This window comes from Crassostrea angulata, chromosome 8 (genome assembly GCF_025612915.1).
Source record: "Crassostrea angulata isolate pt1a10 chromosome 8, ASM2561291v2, whole genome shotgun sequence".
Taxonomy (NCBI): Eukaryota; Metazoa; Mollusca; class Bivalvia; order Ostreida; family Ostreidae; genus Magallana; species Magallana angulata.
The window spans coordinates 7,907,907-7,925,524 of record NC_069118.1 but is presented as its reverse complement, the minus strand read 5'-3'; the positions used below and the strand labels follow the sequence as shown (position 1 = coordinate 7,925,524).

The window sequence follows — 17,618 nt, the reverse complement described above, 5'->3', positions numbered from 1 at the left end:
GAACATTTGAAAAGATGGCAAATCTGGATTGATTCATTACAATCTGTTAATAACTTCAGAGTTCCCCGAATGATTGTAGCCACTTCCATTTCTTTGGCTCATCAAGTGGATGTTCATGTCTTTTCAGACGCATCAGAACATGCGATAGCTGCGGTGGCATATCTTCAAGTGACATGAATTTGGAGAAACTTCTCTTGGATTTCTAATGGGAAAATCTAAACTGGCACCTCTGAAAGGTCACACAATACCGAGACTCGAACTGTGCGCAGCAGTTCTCGCCACAGAGTTAGGAGAAGCATTCTGTGACTACTTGAAGATTCCTCTAGATCGATTTTATTACTATACTGACAATAGAATCGTCTTGGGTTACATTTGTAACAAAACCCGTAGATTTTTTGTGTATGTTACAAACCGTGTGGAAAAATTCACAAAGTCTCGTCTCCGTCTCAGTGGTCTTACGTCTCAACTGACAAAAATCCAGCTGATGTTGCAACAAGATATTCACATACAGCAATTACTACGTCTCTACAGCGCTGGATAACTGGACCTCAATGGTTGAAAAATTCTTCGGATATGATCAAAACTGTCTATCCTCTCATCAATCCTGAAACTGACAAAGAAATCCGCCAAGATGTTATTCCTAGCAAAACTCAAATTACAACTGAGATCGTCTTTGACTCCCGTCGTTTTGCTAAGTTCTCGACCTTGAAAAATCTCGTTGTGGCCTTTAAGACTTTAAAACGTTTTGTCAGAGATAAATTTCAAGTGAGCAGTGAAAGTGAAGACAAACCAGATATCTACAGAGAAACCGAAATGTTCATCATTAAACAAATTCAACAGGAGTCGTACAGTAAGGAAATAGAAAACCTGAATAGTGGCCAACCAATTCCCAGAAACGGCAAATTGTCGCTACTTGACCCATTCCTTGATTCTTTCGGAGTTCTGCGTGTTGGATGGAGAATTAAACTAAGTCCTGAGTTATCTCTGGGAGAGAAGAATCCAATCCTCATTCCAAATCAAAACTACGTAGCAAAACTTCTTGTACTCCACTTCCATGAAGTTATTCTTCATCAAGGACGCCATCTAACCGCCGGGGCCATCAGAGCAGCAGGATATTGGATAACGGGCTGTAAAAGACTTGTATATTCCATTCTATCCAATTGTGTAAAGTGTCGTCGACTTCGTGGCAGCCTTGCTTCACAAAAGATGGCAGACCTACCTGAGGAACGACTAACCCACTTGTCCTCCATTTACCTACGTTGGTGTCGACTGTTTTGGACCTTGAGATGTTGTCACGCGTCGAACACGTGGTGGTTCTGCGAATTCTAAACAATGGGCCGTATTGTTTGCATGTTTATCATGTCGTGGTGTCCACATAGAAGTATTTGAGGAGATGACTACTTCGTCGTTCATCAACGCCTTACGTCGCTTTACATCTATTAGAGGAAAAGTGAAAGAGTTTTATTCAGACAGAGGGACAAATTTCATTGGTGGAACTCGTGAACTTGGAATAAATGCTGTTTTTGTAGAAGACCCCTCGATAAAATCCTTCTTACAGTTGCAAGGAGCAGTTTGGAAATTTAACTCTCCGTTCTCTTCTCACATGGGAGGCGCTTGGGAGCGCTTAATTGGTGTAATCAGACGAATCATTGATTCAATCTTACTGGATTCTAAGCACACAAGTATTTCTCCTGAAGTCCTTAGCACATTTATGGCTGAAGCGACAGCGAAAGTCAACGCCCGTCCACTGGTACCTGTATCCACCGACCCTGAAGCACCTTGCATTTTGTCTCCAGCTGTTTTACTTACTCCAAAAACCGTTGATTCAATCGAGGATTTTAAAAATCTCAATGTCAGCGAAGTTTATAACATTCAATGGAAATTTGTTCAGTCTCTAGCGGAGAAATTTTGGTGTCGTTGGAAAAATGAATACCTGCAGAGTCTACAAGTGCGACGAAAATGGAAAGACACTCGAGATAACATCTAAGTTGGTAATGTCGTTCTTTTGAAGGACCGTGATGCACATCGCAACCATTGGCCGACAGGACTTGTTGAAAGAGTGTTTCCTAGCAAAGATGGACTTGTGCGTAAACTTGAAGTTCGTGTTATCAAAAATGGGCAGTCGCGTATATATGTGCGTCCGATTTCTGAAATTATATTTTCGTGTCATTCCATTTAATGCTTATTGTGTTGTGACAATTTACAAAAGCAGTTTCATGAATAACTTTTTTTGTGAACAGAGTACGGTATATGCAATTAAGTGATATTTTCATATCAGACGGGAGTGTGTTGTCTATTGTTTAAATTTAATATTCTTCAGAAATATTTTTGTACAAGTTAACCACTCTGAGTTAAGTATATCCGGTAATCTTTTTTGGTACAAGTTAACTTTATCTGTTCAATCACTCACTTCTTGTCAGCCTTACTGTCCAGTCAGGTCTTACTTTGTCTATCGACTTCAATCGTGTTAGATGCGTGCCTCGAGCCACTAAGTAAGTCTTTTTTATTGAAGTAATAGCTTCAATTTGTCAGTATTTAATTGTATTTTTGAAGTATAGTTACAGATGGAAATTTTATTATGCAGATAAAACATTCTCAAAAGTATGGCACGCCATTATGGTCTTTAAAGTAATTTACATATTTTTTCTATGTATGAAGTAGGGTTCTATATTTTCCTATTTAGTAATTTGTTATTTCTGTTTGTTGTAGTTTTTTACCAATATTATTCACGACGGCAACGTTTTCCACACAAAATAAACTATGAAACCCGTGTGACTTTTGTTTGCGTTGTGCGTTGTGCAAGGTTAGCTATCTGCCTGCACCAGGCAGAATAACTACAGTCATGAACATGAATAGTATAGAACAAAACACAAACTAATACATGTACATGTATGTATATATACATAGGAAGTATTACAAAACAGATGATTGATCTATATCTGGGTTCTTAAATGGAATCATATATCATGTACACATTATATTATTGTTTCTTTGTTCAAGGCATTTAAGATGGTATATAGGTCATGATCCCAAGTGCTCTTCCTGAAATTATTAAATATCATAAAAACCATTGAGATCCCCACCTTAATCCAAAGATGTTATTCCTTCTTAGGTCATGCAGGCGCATCAGATCATTATGGCATGAAAGTCATGACCCTAAGGTGTCATCCTGACCCCCTTAGAATCAGAAATTGTCAATTATCTTTAAATCATTGATGTTTAATGATCCTATCTCTATTTAATCTTTATTATTAAGTCTCCCGAATGAAATTTGGAGACTTATTGTTTTTGTACGGTTCTTAATACGGTACATGTATTATTATTCTTCATCTTCTTTTTCTTTTTTCCTGCTCTGAACTTGTTTCTCAGAGATGGCTGAACAGAATTGTACAAAACGCTAGGATATGATAGGCCTGCATATCTAGTTGTGCACCCTGGTTCGATTTTTCTCATTTTGGGTAAGACAACCACTTTTTGGGGGAGGGGGGAGGGGGGTGTCAAAAGGGTGTGGGGTCTAACATTGAACATTGTATGAAGAATCGTAGACTCTATTGTAAATGGTAACTTGAAAATGGACAAAGATAATAGTATAGGGTTTTCATAATCATATATTGGCTGTTACTTGCAATATATAGGGTTTATTAGATCCCCTCGGGTCATCCCCACCCCCCAGGAATTTGAAATAACCATATATCTCAGAAACTGTTATAATCATGACCCCTAAACCATATATATTCATGTTTCTGATGTCAAGGGGCATCAAATGTTATGTAGGTCATGGGCCCTGTGGGTGGTCCTGACCCCCTTAAACAGCAAGTCCCTAAATATCTTCAAAACGGTTGAGATCACCACCCTTAAAACCATATATATTCTTGTTTCTTGTGTCAAGGGGCATCAAACGGTATGTAGGTCATGGGCCCCGAGGGTGGTCATGACCCCCCTTGAACAGGAAGTGCACGAATAACTCAAAAACGGTTGAGATCCCCACCCCTTAACCATATATATTCTTGATCCTTAAAGGGCATCAAAAGGTATGTACCGGTAGGTAATGGGCCTCAGGGTTAAATTTAATTTTTCAAAACCGTAATGCACATCTATGGAACAGTTCCTATCATATCCCAAGATATGATGTGTCTATCCATTGAATCATAAAAGGAGTTCTAGGATCTATGTTTTTTGAAGTGATAAACGTCAATTTTCTGCTACTTTTTGACTCTCTGGAGGAAATTTAAATTTTCAAAACCTTACTGCACATCCATAGAACAGTCCCTAACATATCCCAAGATATGATTGTCTATCCATTAAATCATAAGAGGAGCTCTTGGATCAATGTTTGTTTTTTTTAGTGATAAACGTCAATTTTCTGCTAATATTTGACTCCCTGGATGAAATTTAAATTTAATTTTAAATTTAAATTTAAATTTAATAATTATTGCAAATCTATAGGACAGCCCCAATTATATCCCAAGAGATGACGTAGCTACTCCAAAAGTTGTAAGAGGAGTTCTGGGAACCATATTTTTTTGCCAAAAAACGTCATTTTTTGTTGCCCACTGATCCCCTTAAAAAAAAATTCTGGAACCTGATCATGCCTCAATATGACACCCCCAATCATATTCTAGAAGATCATTTGGCTACTGCCAAAAAAAATGACGTTTTTGAAACCAGTTTTTTGTAAAAAAAAAAAAACAAAACACGTCATTTTTAGCCATTAAATGACCCCCAGGACAAATTGAAAATTCCGAAACCTTATTGCGCATCTATAGGATACCCTAAAACATATTCCAAAAGAGGATTTGTCTACTGTTGAAAATGTAGGAGGAGTTCGAGGAAGAAGGTTTTTTGTGCAAAAACGTCATTTTTTACCAATTATTTGACCCCCAGGACTAACAGAGAATTTTTGAAACCTTTTTACAAACAACATGATACCCCAAATCAAACTCCAAGAGTTCAGTTTGCTGGTTTATAAGATGTAAGAGCAGTTTGAGAAAGTAAAACGTGACAGACGGACGGACGGAACAGGGTAACAACAATATACCCGAACTTTCTTTAGAAAGTGCGGGTATAATAAAGGTGAGAGTCTATAGAAAGCCCATTGATAGCCGTAATTAGTACATAAACAAATAATATATGAAAAATGTATAGATAACGGGACATAAAATATAGAAAGTGTCTCTACAAACTAGTAATAATGTAGTCTAAAGACAATAATGTTCCCTTTTGTTGATACCAAAAGGCATATAAGTATTTAATTTTTTCTTCCACAAATTTTCTCTGAACTTTCTGTAAGTTTCATCTTAGTACATTTTTTCGATACCTATTACAGAATAATCCTCAACTGTATGTTCGTCAGTATAAAAATGCATTGCTACAGGGTCGTTAGTTTCTCTCCTTATCAGTTATAAATTTAAAACATTTCTTTGATATAAAGTCACCCCCGTTTCCCCAACATATACAATTTTGTTACACTTTTTACAAAACACCCCATAAACAACATTACTTGACTTGCAATCGATATGATTTTTAACTTGATACTTTTTTGCCATTAGAATCTTGAAATTGGCTAGAACAAATAACATATTTACACATAACACATTTTTTTGCACCACACGGCTCGCATAAGTGTTGTGTTTTAAAAAAGAGGTTATTATGTTTCTTATGGACCAGTATGTCTTTCAAGCTTTTGTCTCTCCTGAATGTCACTATATATAGGTGTGTTATGAAACGCAAGTTTCAGGCGGTAGGAATTTTCGAGAATCTTTTGACGTTTCTTTAATATTTGATGAATATTTGGTAGTCCTCTGGAATAGTTTAACATAAAAGGAACACGGTTACACTTTTTGTTATTTTTTCTGTAGTTAAATAAATCCGAGCGGTTGAGTTTATCCACCTTCAACGACTGATTCTCGACCTCCTTGTTGGAATATCCACATTTGCGTCAATTAGCTTTAATTTTCTTCCGTTGTTTGAAATATCCCTCATCTGTTGAGCAGATTCGGCGCGCACGGATACCCAGTCCAAATGGTATAGATTTTTTTGTAGATTCAGAATGGCTGGATTTTTTATTTAGGTACATGTGTTTGTCAGTGGGTTTACTGTACAGGTCAGTGGAAAGAAATTCTTTTTCAACAGAAATATTTACATCTAGGAAATCTATGCTAGATTTAGAAAAGCGTAGATCAAGCTGAATATTTGGGTATATACCATTTGCCATTTTATGGAAATGTAGGAGATCGGCTTCTGTCCCTGATCAAATTCCAAATATGTCATCGATATATCTCACATAAAAAAGGGGTTGTTTGTTGCACTGTTCCAAAAGAAAACGTTCCCAATCCCTCATATATATATACATGCATAGTTTCTACCAAGTTTGGATCCAAAAGCAGTTTCTTCTGCTTGAATATATTGTTTGTTGTTAAAACTAAAATTGTTATTTTCCAGGACAGCATCCATCATCTGTAAAATGGTATTTGTGTCAACTTCTTTTTTCTGTCGTTGATTTAAAACTTTTGCTATTACTTCCCGCACTTCTTGTCTGGGTATACTGGGATACAGCGCTTTCACGTCCATACAAAATAATATTGAGGAATTGGATGATGGTTGATTTATGGTAGAAAGTTTTCTCTAAAAATCCGTAGTGTCTTGTACATAACTTTTTAACGATCGGTTTGCCTCCTCCAATTGCGATTCCACATATTCTGTAAGCTTCTCTGTTGGATGTTGATGGTCATTTACTATTGTTCTAAATGGATGGTTTTCCTTATGAATTTTTGGATTTGCCTGTAGTTTTCTTGAAGATATTTCTGTAGGTAAAAGATAATGTCGTAACTCAGACGTGATAGATCCTTTTTTATACATATTGTTTATTAGTTTCTTAATTTTGTTAGTGATTTGTTTGCTTTTATCTACTTTAACTTGATCATATGACGCACAGTTAATCATTTCGTTCTCCAACTGGTCGACGTACTTATTGGTGTCCATCACTACGTACTATCCCAGATCCTTTGTCTTCTGGTCTAATAATTATGCTTTTATCATGTAATAATTCCCTCATTGCTTTGTCTTCTTAAACAGTTATGTTACTTGACAATTTTCTATTTAACCCCCGGATAACGTCTTCTTTCACTTGTCTGATGTATTCATCCAACCACTTGTCTTTTCCCTCTTCTGGTGTCCAATTACTTTTAGAGTTTTTATGATTGACAGTACCTAAATCTTGTGAAGAAATGTCATTTTCTTCGTCAATGAAATACTCCCGAAGCCGCATCCTACGTTCCCAAATCTGCAGATCTGTTAGTAACTGTATGAAATCAATATTTTTTCTAGTTGGTACAAATTTTAATCCTTTTTTCAAAAAACTCATTTGATCTGCAGTAAGTTTTTTTGTTGATATGTAAATAACTTCCATTTCATATGTTTCAGCTACTGTTTTTGGTGAAGATATTTCCTGTTCGTTGGCCTGAGTAGATATTTCGTCAATATAAGCGTGTATTGATGGTTGGTAATTCTCTTCTTCAGGAGAGGGCAATAAGTTGCAAATACATGGGCGATGAGAGGTTTTAATTAGGTTAAAACGATTTGACGAATAATTAGGACAAATCAAATCTTTCTTATGATTACATTTACCAAGCGGATATTTCTGCCACTGCGATTTTTTATTTCATATATATATATATATATATATATATATATATATATATATATATATATATATATATATATATATATATATATATAAAGAAAATTTTAAAAATGAAAGACAACACAGAGTAAAACGTTAGCGCTTTCATTCAATCTTCAGACGTTTTTAAAATATCTATCTATCTATCTATCTATCTATCTATCTATCTATCTATCTATCTATCTATCTATCTATCTATCTATCTATCTATCTATCTATCTATCTATCTATCTATCTATCTCTGTGTGTGTGTGTGTGTGTTTAGTACTCTTCGATTTGGTGTTGATATTGTGAAACCAAAAGTCAAGGTTTTTTCTCTAAAGTAATGGAAAACTAATGAATTTACAAATACTTATGGATGGTGTATCAATAAACACACCATCAAAATCATATAGTTAAAAGAATCTTCACAAAAGGTTTAGTTTTGTATAATGCATTTTTACAAGTCTATTTTGTCAAAAATACCTTTTCTTGGTCTTATAAAGGATGGCTTTGGTGGAAGTTGTGGTTTATCTGGTTTAGAAAAATGAACAAAAACTTTTATTAAAAATTCTATAATTGGATAAAAAATGAATAATTCTGGAATCATTTTTATTCCTCGGTGTCAATGATCGCGGGTAGCCAAAATTTAACTGGTTCGTTCGGGCGTATTTCGCTGGTATAAATTTATATTTCATATATACACCTATTTACTGGCTATGAGGATGATAGCAAGTTTATTGTCCCCCAAGACAGCAACTATTTTTCGAGGCGAAGCGGAGGGAAATAGTTGCTGTTGAGGGGGATAATAAATTTGCTATCGTCCGAATAGTCAGCAAATAGCTATTTTAAATGATACCGAGTAAACTTTACTTGTCTGCGATAAAAAATTTCTTGATAATTAACAAATTAAAGTTACCGGATTTCAGGTAGCGATCGGATTACGTCAGTGGTGTTCCGAGTTTAAAAGGGAGGGAAATCGAATGCCGCCGGTGAATAATTTCTATGACTTTTCACCATGGGCAGATAGCACGGATATTATTTCTGGGCTAGATAGAATAGCATTTTTATTCGATTTACTTTAACATATAAAATATTCACAGAGGTATAATAATAACATATGCATGTTAACACGTTTGTCGGGATGCAAATTCGTGGGCAAGGGTTACCGACAAAAGCCACGAACATTGGGCCCCACGAATAATAGTGATTCCACAGTAAAAATTATACAATAAAACACAACAGAAATAAAAATGTCATTTTTATCCGTTTCCGTATATTTTACTACTTTAAATTTAATTTCCACTGATTAAAAGTTCTCTGATCCTCAGCAGAAAGTATATTTTGCATCATAAAATGGTGCACTTTTATTTAAACATATGATATACGATATTATATTGAAACAGTATCCATGAATATCCAAGATAATTAACATAATTTCCATATGATATGATAAAGTTGGTCCCCTAAGATGATGCATCGTCTCGTTGAGCCTTGTAATCTGTGTTACCCATGTTTTAGTAATGTAAAGTAACCAAAGAAAAAAACCAACAAAAAAAACAAAACCAAAAAACAAAACAAAACAAAACACGGAAATAAACACAAATCGCATTAATTTCACTAAATTAGGTTGTTATTAGGGTCTTCCGTTGGAAACGGAAGACCCTCTTGTTATTCTACGGTTTCTTTTTCTTTATTAGGGTTTTCCGTTTTCAACGGAAAACCCTTCTGTTATTCTACGGTTTCTTTTTCTTTATTAGGGTCTTCCGTTTCCAACGGAAGACCCTCTTGTTATTCTTCGGTTTCTTTTTAGGGTCTTCCGTTTTCAACGGAAGACCCTCTTGTTATTCTACGGTTTCTTTTTCTTTATTATTATACTTTTTTTTCTTTTTCTGACTTTTTTGGAGCGTTATTGCTCAGAAACTATTCAACCGATTTACACCAAATTTTTAGGAGATATAAAACATCAATGTCGCTACTAATTATCAAAATTTCAAATGATTACGTCACTTCCGGTTTCAGATATGGACGATTTTGTAAATTTTTAACGGTCATTTTGTCCACGCATCTCCTCTGAAACTAATCATGATAAAAGCTTGAAATTTGTAGGGATTGTAGATGAATGTCTGTAGATTTCCCTCCATGCTTCCAATTGCGAAAAATGCGCAAGGCCTAGAAGCTCGCCTGAACCTGAAAATTAGCACCAAATTTTTTCACAAAATTTTCGCACATTTTCCGTTATATCTTTTGACGTATAAATATTTTGTTAAAACATGTAATGCAAAAGCTGTTTCAATTTGCATGGGCTTTTATTTGATATCAAGAAAAAGGGGCTGGCCCCTCAAATTAGGGGCCAAGAGGGCTCTAAAGTCTTTTAGCAATAACTTTTTAGTGAACAATAATTTGTTATCAATTATAGAAGCAAAAATGCTCACTGTACAGCTGTTTATCTATACAGTACCATACTTAAGTCATATATTACGTAATTAAGGGTTTCAAGGAGCCAGAAGTTCAAAACTTTGATCATTAATATCTAAAAAAAGAGAAATATTTTGAAAAGAAATGTAGAACAAAAGTTGTTCAAAATAATGTTTTGTACAATATGTTACCTTATATGTTTTTGTTTATGACCCCATTTAGGAGTTAAAGGGCCGGCCCCTGAAACACATTTGTACAGATATCTCCAGAACGGTAAACATTTTGTGAATACTTGTTGAACAAAATATGTTTATATTTACAAGACCTTTCATTTGATGTCATAAAAAAGGGGCTGGCCCCTCAAATTAGGGGTCAAGAGGGCTCTAGTGTCTTCTTACAATAACTCTTTACTGAACAATATTTTGTTATTAATTATAGAAGCAAAAATGTTCATTGTACAGCTGTTCATCTATACATTAACACACCTAAGTCATATATTACGTAATTAGGGGTTTCAAGGGGCCAGAACTCAAAACTCTGATTATTAATAACTGAAAAAGGTGAGTATTTTTAAAAGCAATGTAGAACAAAAGTTCTTCAAAATAATGTTCTAAACAATATGATACATTAATTTTTTTTGTTAGTGGCCCCGGTAAAGAGTTAAAGGGTCGGCCCCTAAAATACAGTTGTTTAGATATCTCGATAACGGTTTACAATTCATGAACACTTGTAGAACAAAATATGTTTATAGTAGCGACACTTTTTATTTGATATCAAGAAAAAGGGGCTGACCCCTCAAATTAGGGGCCAGAAGGGCTACTAAATCTTTTCATAATAACTATTTTCTGACCAATAATTTGATATTAATCATAAAGCAGCAGAGAAGCTTTTATTAAGCTTTATTTAAAACCGAAACCCGTTTTAAAATCGGACGATGCATTACAGAGATATCGGGGTTTAAAAATTGATTTTTCCGGAAATTTTGATTCCGCGTCCTTGGTTTAAAAAATAGCTTAATGTTTAAAGCAACATTAACTCGTACCAAAAATAATTGTTAAGTCGTACTTGAACACATTCGGATTTTTTTTGTTAAGTCGTTCTTGAAATCGGTAAGGTGTTTGTTAAGTCGTTCTTAAAAGCATTCGTATTTTGTTAAGTCGTACCAGGAATAATTCGATGCTTTTCATATTTTATATTTTAGTTACTCTTGTTATTGGTTTAAGAGTTCTGCTTCTTACAGAAACTTCCAGCATTACTTCCAACATTAACGGAAGACCCACTCGTTGCTTTGCAACGAGCTTTGCTCTAGTTATTATTATTTTTTTTCTTTTTCTTTTTTTTCTGACTCCTTTTTGGCTTCATAACTCAAAAAGTTTTCAACTTATTTAAAGGAAACTTTCAGGGATTATGTGCAATTATAATGCCTCAAAGATATTAAAGTTTCCATAACAACGTCACTTCCGTTTTGACGTTACGTCATTTTTAAACTTTTAAAAAAGTCATTTTGTCCGCGACATTTCTCAAAAACGCTTTAAGATAGAGTCTTGAAATTTTCTGTGGTTATGAAATTGGCAATTTACATGTGCAATAAGGCTGGAAATAAAAATCCATCACTTCCGGTCGAAACCGGAAGTGAAACAAATTTTTCCAAAAAAATGAATTTTCTGATCAAATCAAAAATGAATATGTGTTTTATAAAGCTTGTCAAGCTGAATCTAACACTGAAACTCGTTTTAAAATCGAACAATGCATTAAAGAGATATCGGGGTTTAAAAATTGATTTTTCCGGAAATTTTGTTTCTGCGTCTTTGGTTTAAAAAATAGCGTAATGTTCAAAGTAAAGTTAACTCGTACCAAAAATAATTGTTAAGTCGTACTTGAACACATTCAGATTTTTTTTTGTTAAGTCGTTCTTGAAATCAGGAAGATTTTTGTTAAGTCGTACTTAAAATCATTCGGATTTTGTTAAGTCGTACTAGGAATAATTCGATTTTTTCATCTTTTTATTTTAGTTACACTTGTTATTGGTTCAAGCTTTGCTTCTTACAGGAACTTCCAGCTTTACTTCCGACATTAACGGAAGACCCACTCGTTGCTTTGCAACGAGCTTTGCTCTAGTTATTCTTTTTTTTCTTTTTCTGACTTATTTGGAGCACTTTTTCTCAAAAACTATCCAACCGATTCGCACAAAATTTTCAGGACGGATAAAGCATGATCGGCGCTACATATTATAAAATTTTTAAATGATGACGTCACTTCCGGTTTCAGATATTGACGATTTTGTAAATTTTTAAGGGTCATTTTGTCCACGCATCTCCTCCGAAAGTAATCAAGATAGAAGCTTGAAATTTTCAGGGATTGTTGATGAATGTATGTAGATGTACCCCCATGCTTCCAATGATGAAAATTGCTCAAGGCCTCAAAGCTCGCCTGAACCTGAAAATTAGCACCAAATTTTTTCACGAAATTTTTACACATTTTCTGTGATATCTTTGGATGTATAAATATTTTGTTAAAACATATAAAGCAAAAGTTGTTTCAAATTACACGGGCTTTCGTTTAAAATCAAGACAAAGGGGCTGGCCCCTCAAATTAGGGGCCAAGAGGGCTGTAAAGTCTTCTTACAATAACTCTTTACTGAATAATAATTTGTTATTAATTATAGAAGCAAAAATGTTCATTGTACATCTGTTTATCTATACAGTACCATACCTAAGTCATATATTACGTAATTAGGGGTTTCAAGGGGCCAGAAATTCAAAAATTTGATCATTAATATCTGAAAAAGGAGAAATATTTTGAAAAGCATTGTAGAACAAAAGTTGCTCAAAATAATGTTTTGTACAGTATGCTACCTTAAATGTTTTTGTTTATGACCCCATTTAGGAGTTAAAGGGTCGGCCCCGAAAACACATTTGTACATATATCTCAAGAACGGTTAACATTTTGTGAAGACTTGTTAAACAAAATATGTTTATATTTACAAGACCTTTCATTTGATGTCAAGAAAAAGGGGCTGGCCCCTCAAATAAGGGGCCAAGAGGGCTCTAATGTCTTCTTACAATAACTCTTTACTGAACAATATTTTGTTATTGATTATAGAAGCAAAAATGTTCATTGTACAGCTTACAGCTGTTTATCTATACAGTACCATACCTAAGTCATATATTACGTAATTAGGGGTTTCAGGGGGCCAGAACTCAAAACTCTGATCATTAATATCTGAAAAAGGAGAAACATTTTTAAAAGCAATGTAGAACAAAAGTTCTTCAAAATAATGTTCTTAACAATATGATACCAAAAATTTTGTTTTAGTGGCCCCGGTAAGGGGTTATAGGGTCGGCCCCTAAAACGCATTTGTACAGATATCTCGAGCACGGTTTACAATTCATGAACACTTGTAGAACAAAATATGTTTATATTAGCGAGACCTTTTATTTGATATCAAGAAAAAGGGGCCAGAAGGGCTACTAAGTCTTTTCATAATAGCTCTTTTCTGACCAATAATTTGATATTAATCATCAAGCAGCAAAGAAGCTTATTTTAAGTTTAATTTAAAACCTAAACCCGTTTTAAAATCGGACGATGCATTACAGAGATATCGGGGTTTAAAAATTGATTTTTCCGGAAAATTTGATTACGCGTCCTTGGTTTAAAAAATAGCGTAATGTTTGAAGTAAAATTAACTCGTACCAAAAATAATTGTTAAGTCGTACTTGAACACATTAGGATTTTTTTTGTTAAGTCGTTCTTGAAATCGGAAAGGTGTTTGTTAAGTCCTACTTAAAATAATTCGTATTTTGCTAAGTCGTACCAGGACTAATTCGATTTTTTTCATCTTTTTATTTTAGTTTTTCTTGCTATTGGTATAAGAGCTCTGCTTCTTACAGGAACTTACAGCTTTACTTCCAACATTAACGGAAGACCCACTCGTTGCTTTGCAACGAGCTTTGCTCTAGTTATTATACTTTTTTAGGGTCTTCCGTTTCCAACGGAAGACCCTCTTGTTATTCTACGGTTTCTTTTTCTTTATTAGGGTCTTCCGTTTCCAACGGAAGACCCTCTGTTATTCTACGGTTTCTTTTTATTATTATTCTACATTTTTCCTTTGACATTTTTCGAGAGCTATAACTCAAAAACTATTTGGTCGATTTTCACCAAATTGACAGGACTGATAGAACATAAAACGTGCTTGCGAATGTAAAATTTTGAGCTGATGACGTCACATCCGGTTTGAGATTTTGAGGATTTTGTGAATTTTTAAGGACCATTTTGTCCACGTAACTCCTCCGAAACTAAAGGGTATAGAAAAGTGAAACTTTCAGGAATATGTAGATGAATGTCTGTAGATGATCCTCTGTATTTGACATTGTGGAAAATGCGCACGGCACCGAAGCTCGCCCGAGGTCAAAATTTGGCACCAACATTTTTGGCAAAATTTTAACACGTTTTGCAAAATATCTTTTAACCTGTTGATAATTTGTTAAAACATGTAATGCAAAAGTTGTTAAGATTTACACGAGCTTTTGTTTTGTTTTAATAAAAAAGGGCTGGCCCTTTTAATTAGGGGCCAGGAGGGCTCTAAAGTCTTTTAATTTTAACTCTTAACTGAGCAATAATTTGTCATTAATTATAGAAGCAAAAATGTTCATTGTACAGCTGTTGATCTACACAGTACCTTATTTTAAACATTTGTTACGTAATTAGGGGTTTCAAGGGGCCAGAAGACCAACACTTTGATCATTAATATCTTAAAAAGGAGAAATATTTTGAAAGGCAATGTTGAACAAAAGTTGCTTAAAATAATGTTCTTTAGAACATGGTACCTTAAAATTTATGGTTTGTGGCCCCAGTAAGGAGTTTAAGGGTCGGCCCCTAAAACACTGTTGTCAAGATATCTCCAAATCGGTCAACAATTTCTGAACACTTATTAAACAAAATATGTTTATATTAAGAAGATCTTTTATCTAATATTAAGAAAAAGGGACTAGCCCCTCAAATTAGGGGCCAAGAGCGCTCTAAAAGCTTTATATAATAACTCTTTACTGAAAAATAATTTGTTATTATTTATAGAAGCAAAAATGTTCATTGTACAGCTGTTCATCTATTCTGGACCATACTAAAGTCATATGTTACATAATTAGGGGTTTGAAGAGGCCAGAAGTCCAAAACTTTGATCAATATTATCTTGAAAAGGAGAAATATTTTGAAAAACATTGTATAACAAAAGTTGCTGAAAATAATGTTGTGAACAATGTGATACCTAAACATTTTTCGTTGGTGGCCCCAGTAAGGAGTTGAAGGGTCGGCCCCTAAAGCACAGTTGTTCCGATATCTCTATAACGGTTAATAATTCGTGAACACTTATTGAATAAAATATGTTTATATTTGCGAGACCTTTAATTTGATATCAAGAAAAAGGGGCTGACCCTTCCAATTAGGGGCCAGGAGGGCTATGCTACAAAGTCTTTTTATAGTAACCTTTTTTAGAGCGATAATTTGTTATTAATCATAAAAGCAAAAATAAAAGCTTATTAAGTTTAATGTAAAACTGAAATCCGTTTTAAAATCGGCCGATGCATTACAAAGATATAGGTGTTTGAAAATTGACTTTTCTGGAAATTTTGATTCCACATTCTTGGTAAAGAAAAGAATGTTATGTTCATAGTTTAATTAACTCGTACCTAAAATATATCGATAATTGTTAAATCGTACTTAAACACATTCGGATTTGTATTTGCTAAGTCGTTCTTGAAATTGATAATGTTATTGCTAATTCGTACCTAGAATCATTTTGATTTTGTGAACTCGTACCAAAAATAATTCGATTTAAGTTGGTTTAAGAACTCTGCTTCTTAGAGACAGTTTTAGCTTTACCTTCGACATTATCGGAAGACCCACTCGTTGCTTTGCCACGAGCTTTGCTCTAGTTATTCTTTTTTTTCTTTTTCTGACTTTTTTGGAGCGCTATTTCTCAAAAACTATCCAACCGATTCGCAAAAAATTTTTAGGACAGATAAAGCATGATCGGCGCTACATATTAAAATTTTTTTAAATGATGACGTCACTTCCGGTTTCAGATATTGACGATTTTGTAAGTTTTAAAGGGTCATTTTGTCCACGCATCTACTCCGAAACTAATCAAGATAGAAGCTTGAAATTTTATGGGATTGTAGATGAATGTATGTAGATGTACCCCCATGCTTCCAATGATGAAAACTTGTAAAGGCCTCAAAGCTCGCCTGAACCTGAAAATTGGCACCAAATTTTTTCACGAAATTTTTACACATTTTCTGTGATATCTTTTAATGTATTAATATGTTGTTAAAACATGTAAGGCAAAAGTTGTTTTAAATTACACGGGCTTTCGTTTAATATCAAGAAAAAGGGGCTGGTCCCTCAAATTAGGGGCCAAGAGGGCTGTAAAGTCTTTTTACAATAACTCTTTACTGAATAATAATTTGCTATTAATTATAGAAGCAAAAATGTTCATTTTTGGGCTGTTTATCTATACAGTACCATACTTAAGTCATATGTTACGTCATTAGGGGTTTCAAGGGGCCAGAAATTCAAAATTTCAATCATTGATATACGAAAAAGGAGAAATATTTTGAAAAGCATTGTAGAACAAAAGTTGCTTAAAATAATGTTCTGTACAATATGCCACCTTAAATTTTTTTGTTTATGACCCCATTTAGGAGATAAAGGGCCGGCCCCTAAAACACATTTGTAAAGATATCATAAGAACGGTTAACATTTCGTGAACACTTGTTGAACAAAATATGTTTATATTTTCAAGACCTTTCATTTGATATCAAGAAAAAGGGGCTGGCCCCTCAAATTAAGGGTCAAGAGGGGTCTAAAATCTTCTTACAATAACTCTTTACTGAACAATAATTTGTTATAAATTTTAGAAGCAAAAATGTTCATTGTACAGCTGTTTATCTATACAGTATCATACCCAAGTCATATTTTACGTAATTAGGGGTTTCTAGGCCAGAATTCAAAACTTTGATCATTAATATCTGAAAAAGGAGAAATATTTTTAAAAGCAATGTAGAATGTAGAATGTAGAACAAAAGTTGTTCAAAATAATGTTCTGAACAATATGATACCATTAATTTTGTTGTTAGTGGCCCCAGTAAAGAGTTAAAGGGTCGGCCCCTAAAATACAGTTGTTTAGATATCTCGATAACGGTTAACCATTCGTGAACATTTGTAGAACAAAATACGTTTATATTAGCGAGACCTTTTATTTGATATCAAGAAAAAGGGGCTGACCCCTCAAATTAGGGGCCAGAAGGGCTATAAAGTATTTTTATAATAACTCTTTTCTGACCAATAATCTGATATAAATCATAAAGCAACAAAGGAGCTTTTATTAAGCTTAATTTAAAACTGAAATCCGTTTGAAAATCATACGATGCATTACAAAAATATTAGGATTGAAAAATTGAGTTTTCCAGAAATTTTGATTCCACGTTCTTGGTTAAGGAAATAGTGTTTTGTTAAAAGTTAAATTAACTGGTACCTAAAATAA

The 17,618-nt window shown here is 34.1% G+C and overlaps 1 protein-coding gene across 3 annotated transcripts in view; it reads right to left on the bottom strand.

The window, feature by feature from the left end:
• LOC128159711 (uncharacterized) overlaps window positions 1-17,618 on the bottom strand; it is a 140,952-nt gene that overhangs the window by 23,910 nt on the left and 99,424 nt on the right. For all 3 annotated transcript variants that reach the window (XM_052822892.1, XM_052822894.1, XM_052822895.1), the window contains one exon: window positions 8,147-8,194. In XM_052822892.1, the coding sequence (XP_052678852.1) occupies window positions 8,147-8,194 (48 nt within the window). The remainder of the gene's footprint in view (window positions 1-8,146; window positions 8,195-17,618) is intronic.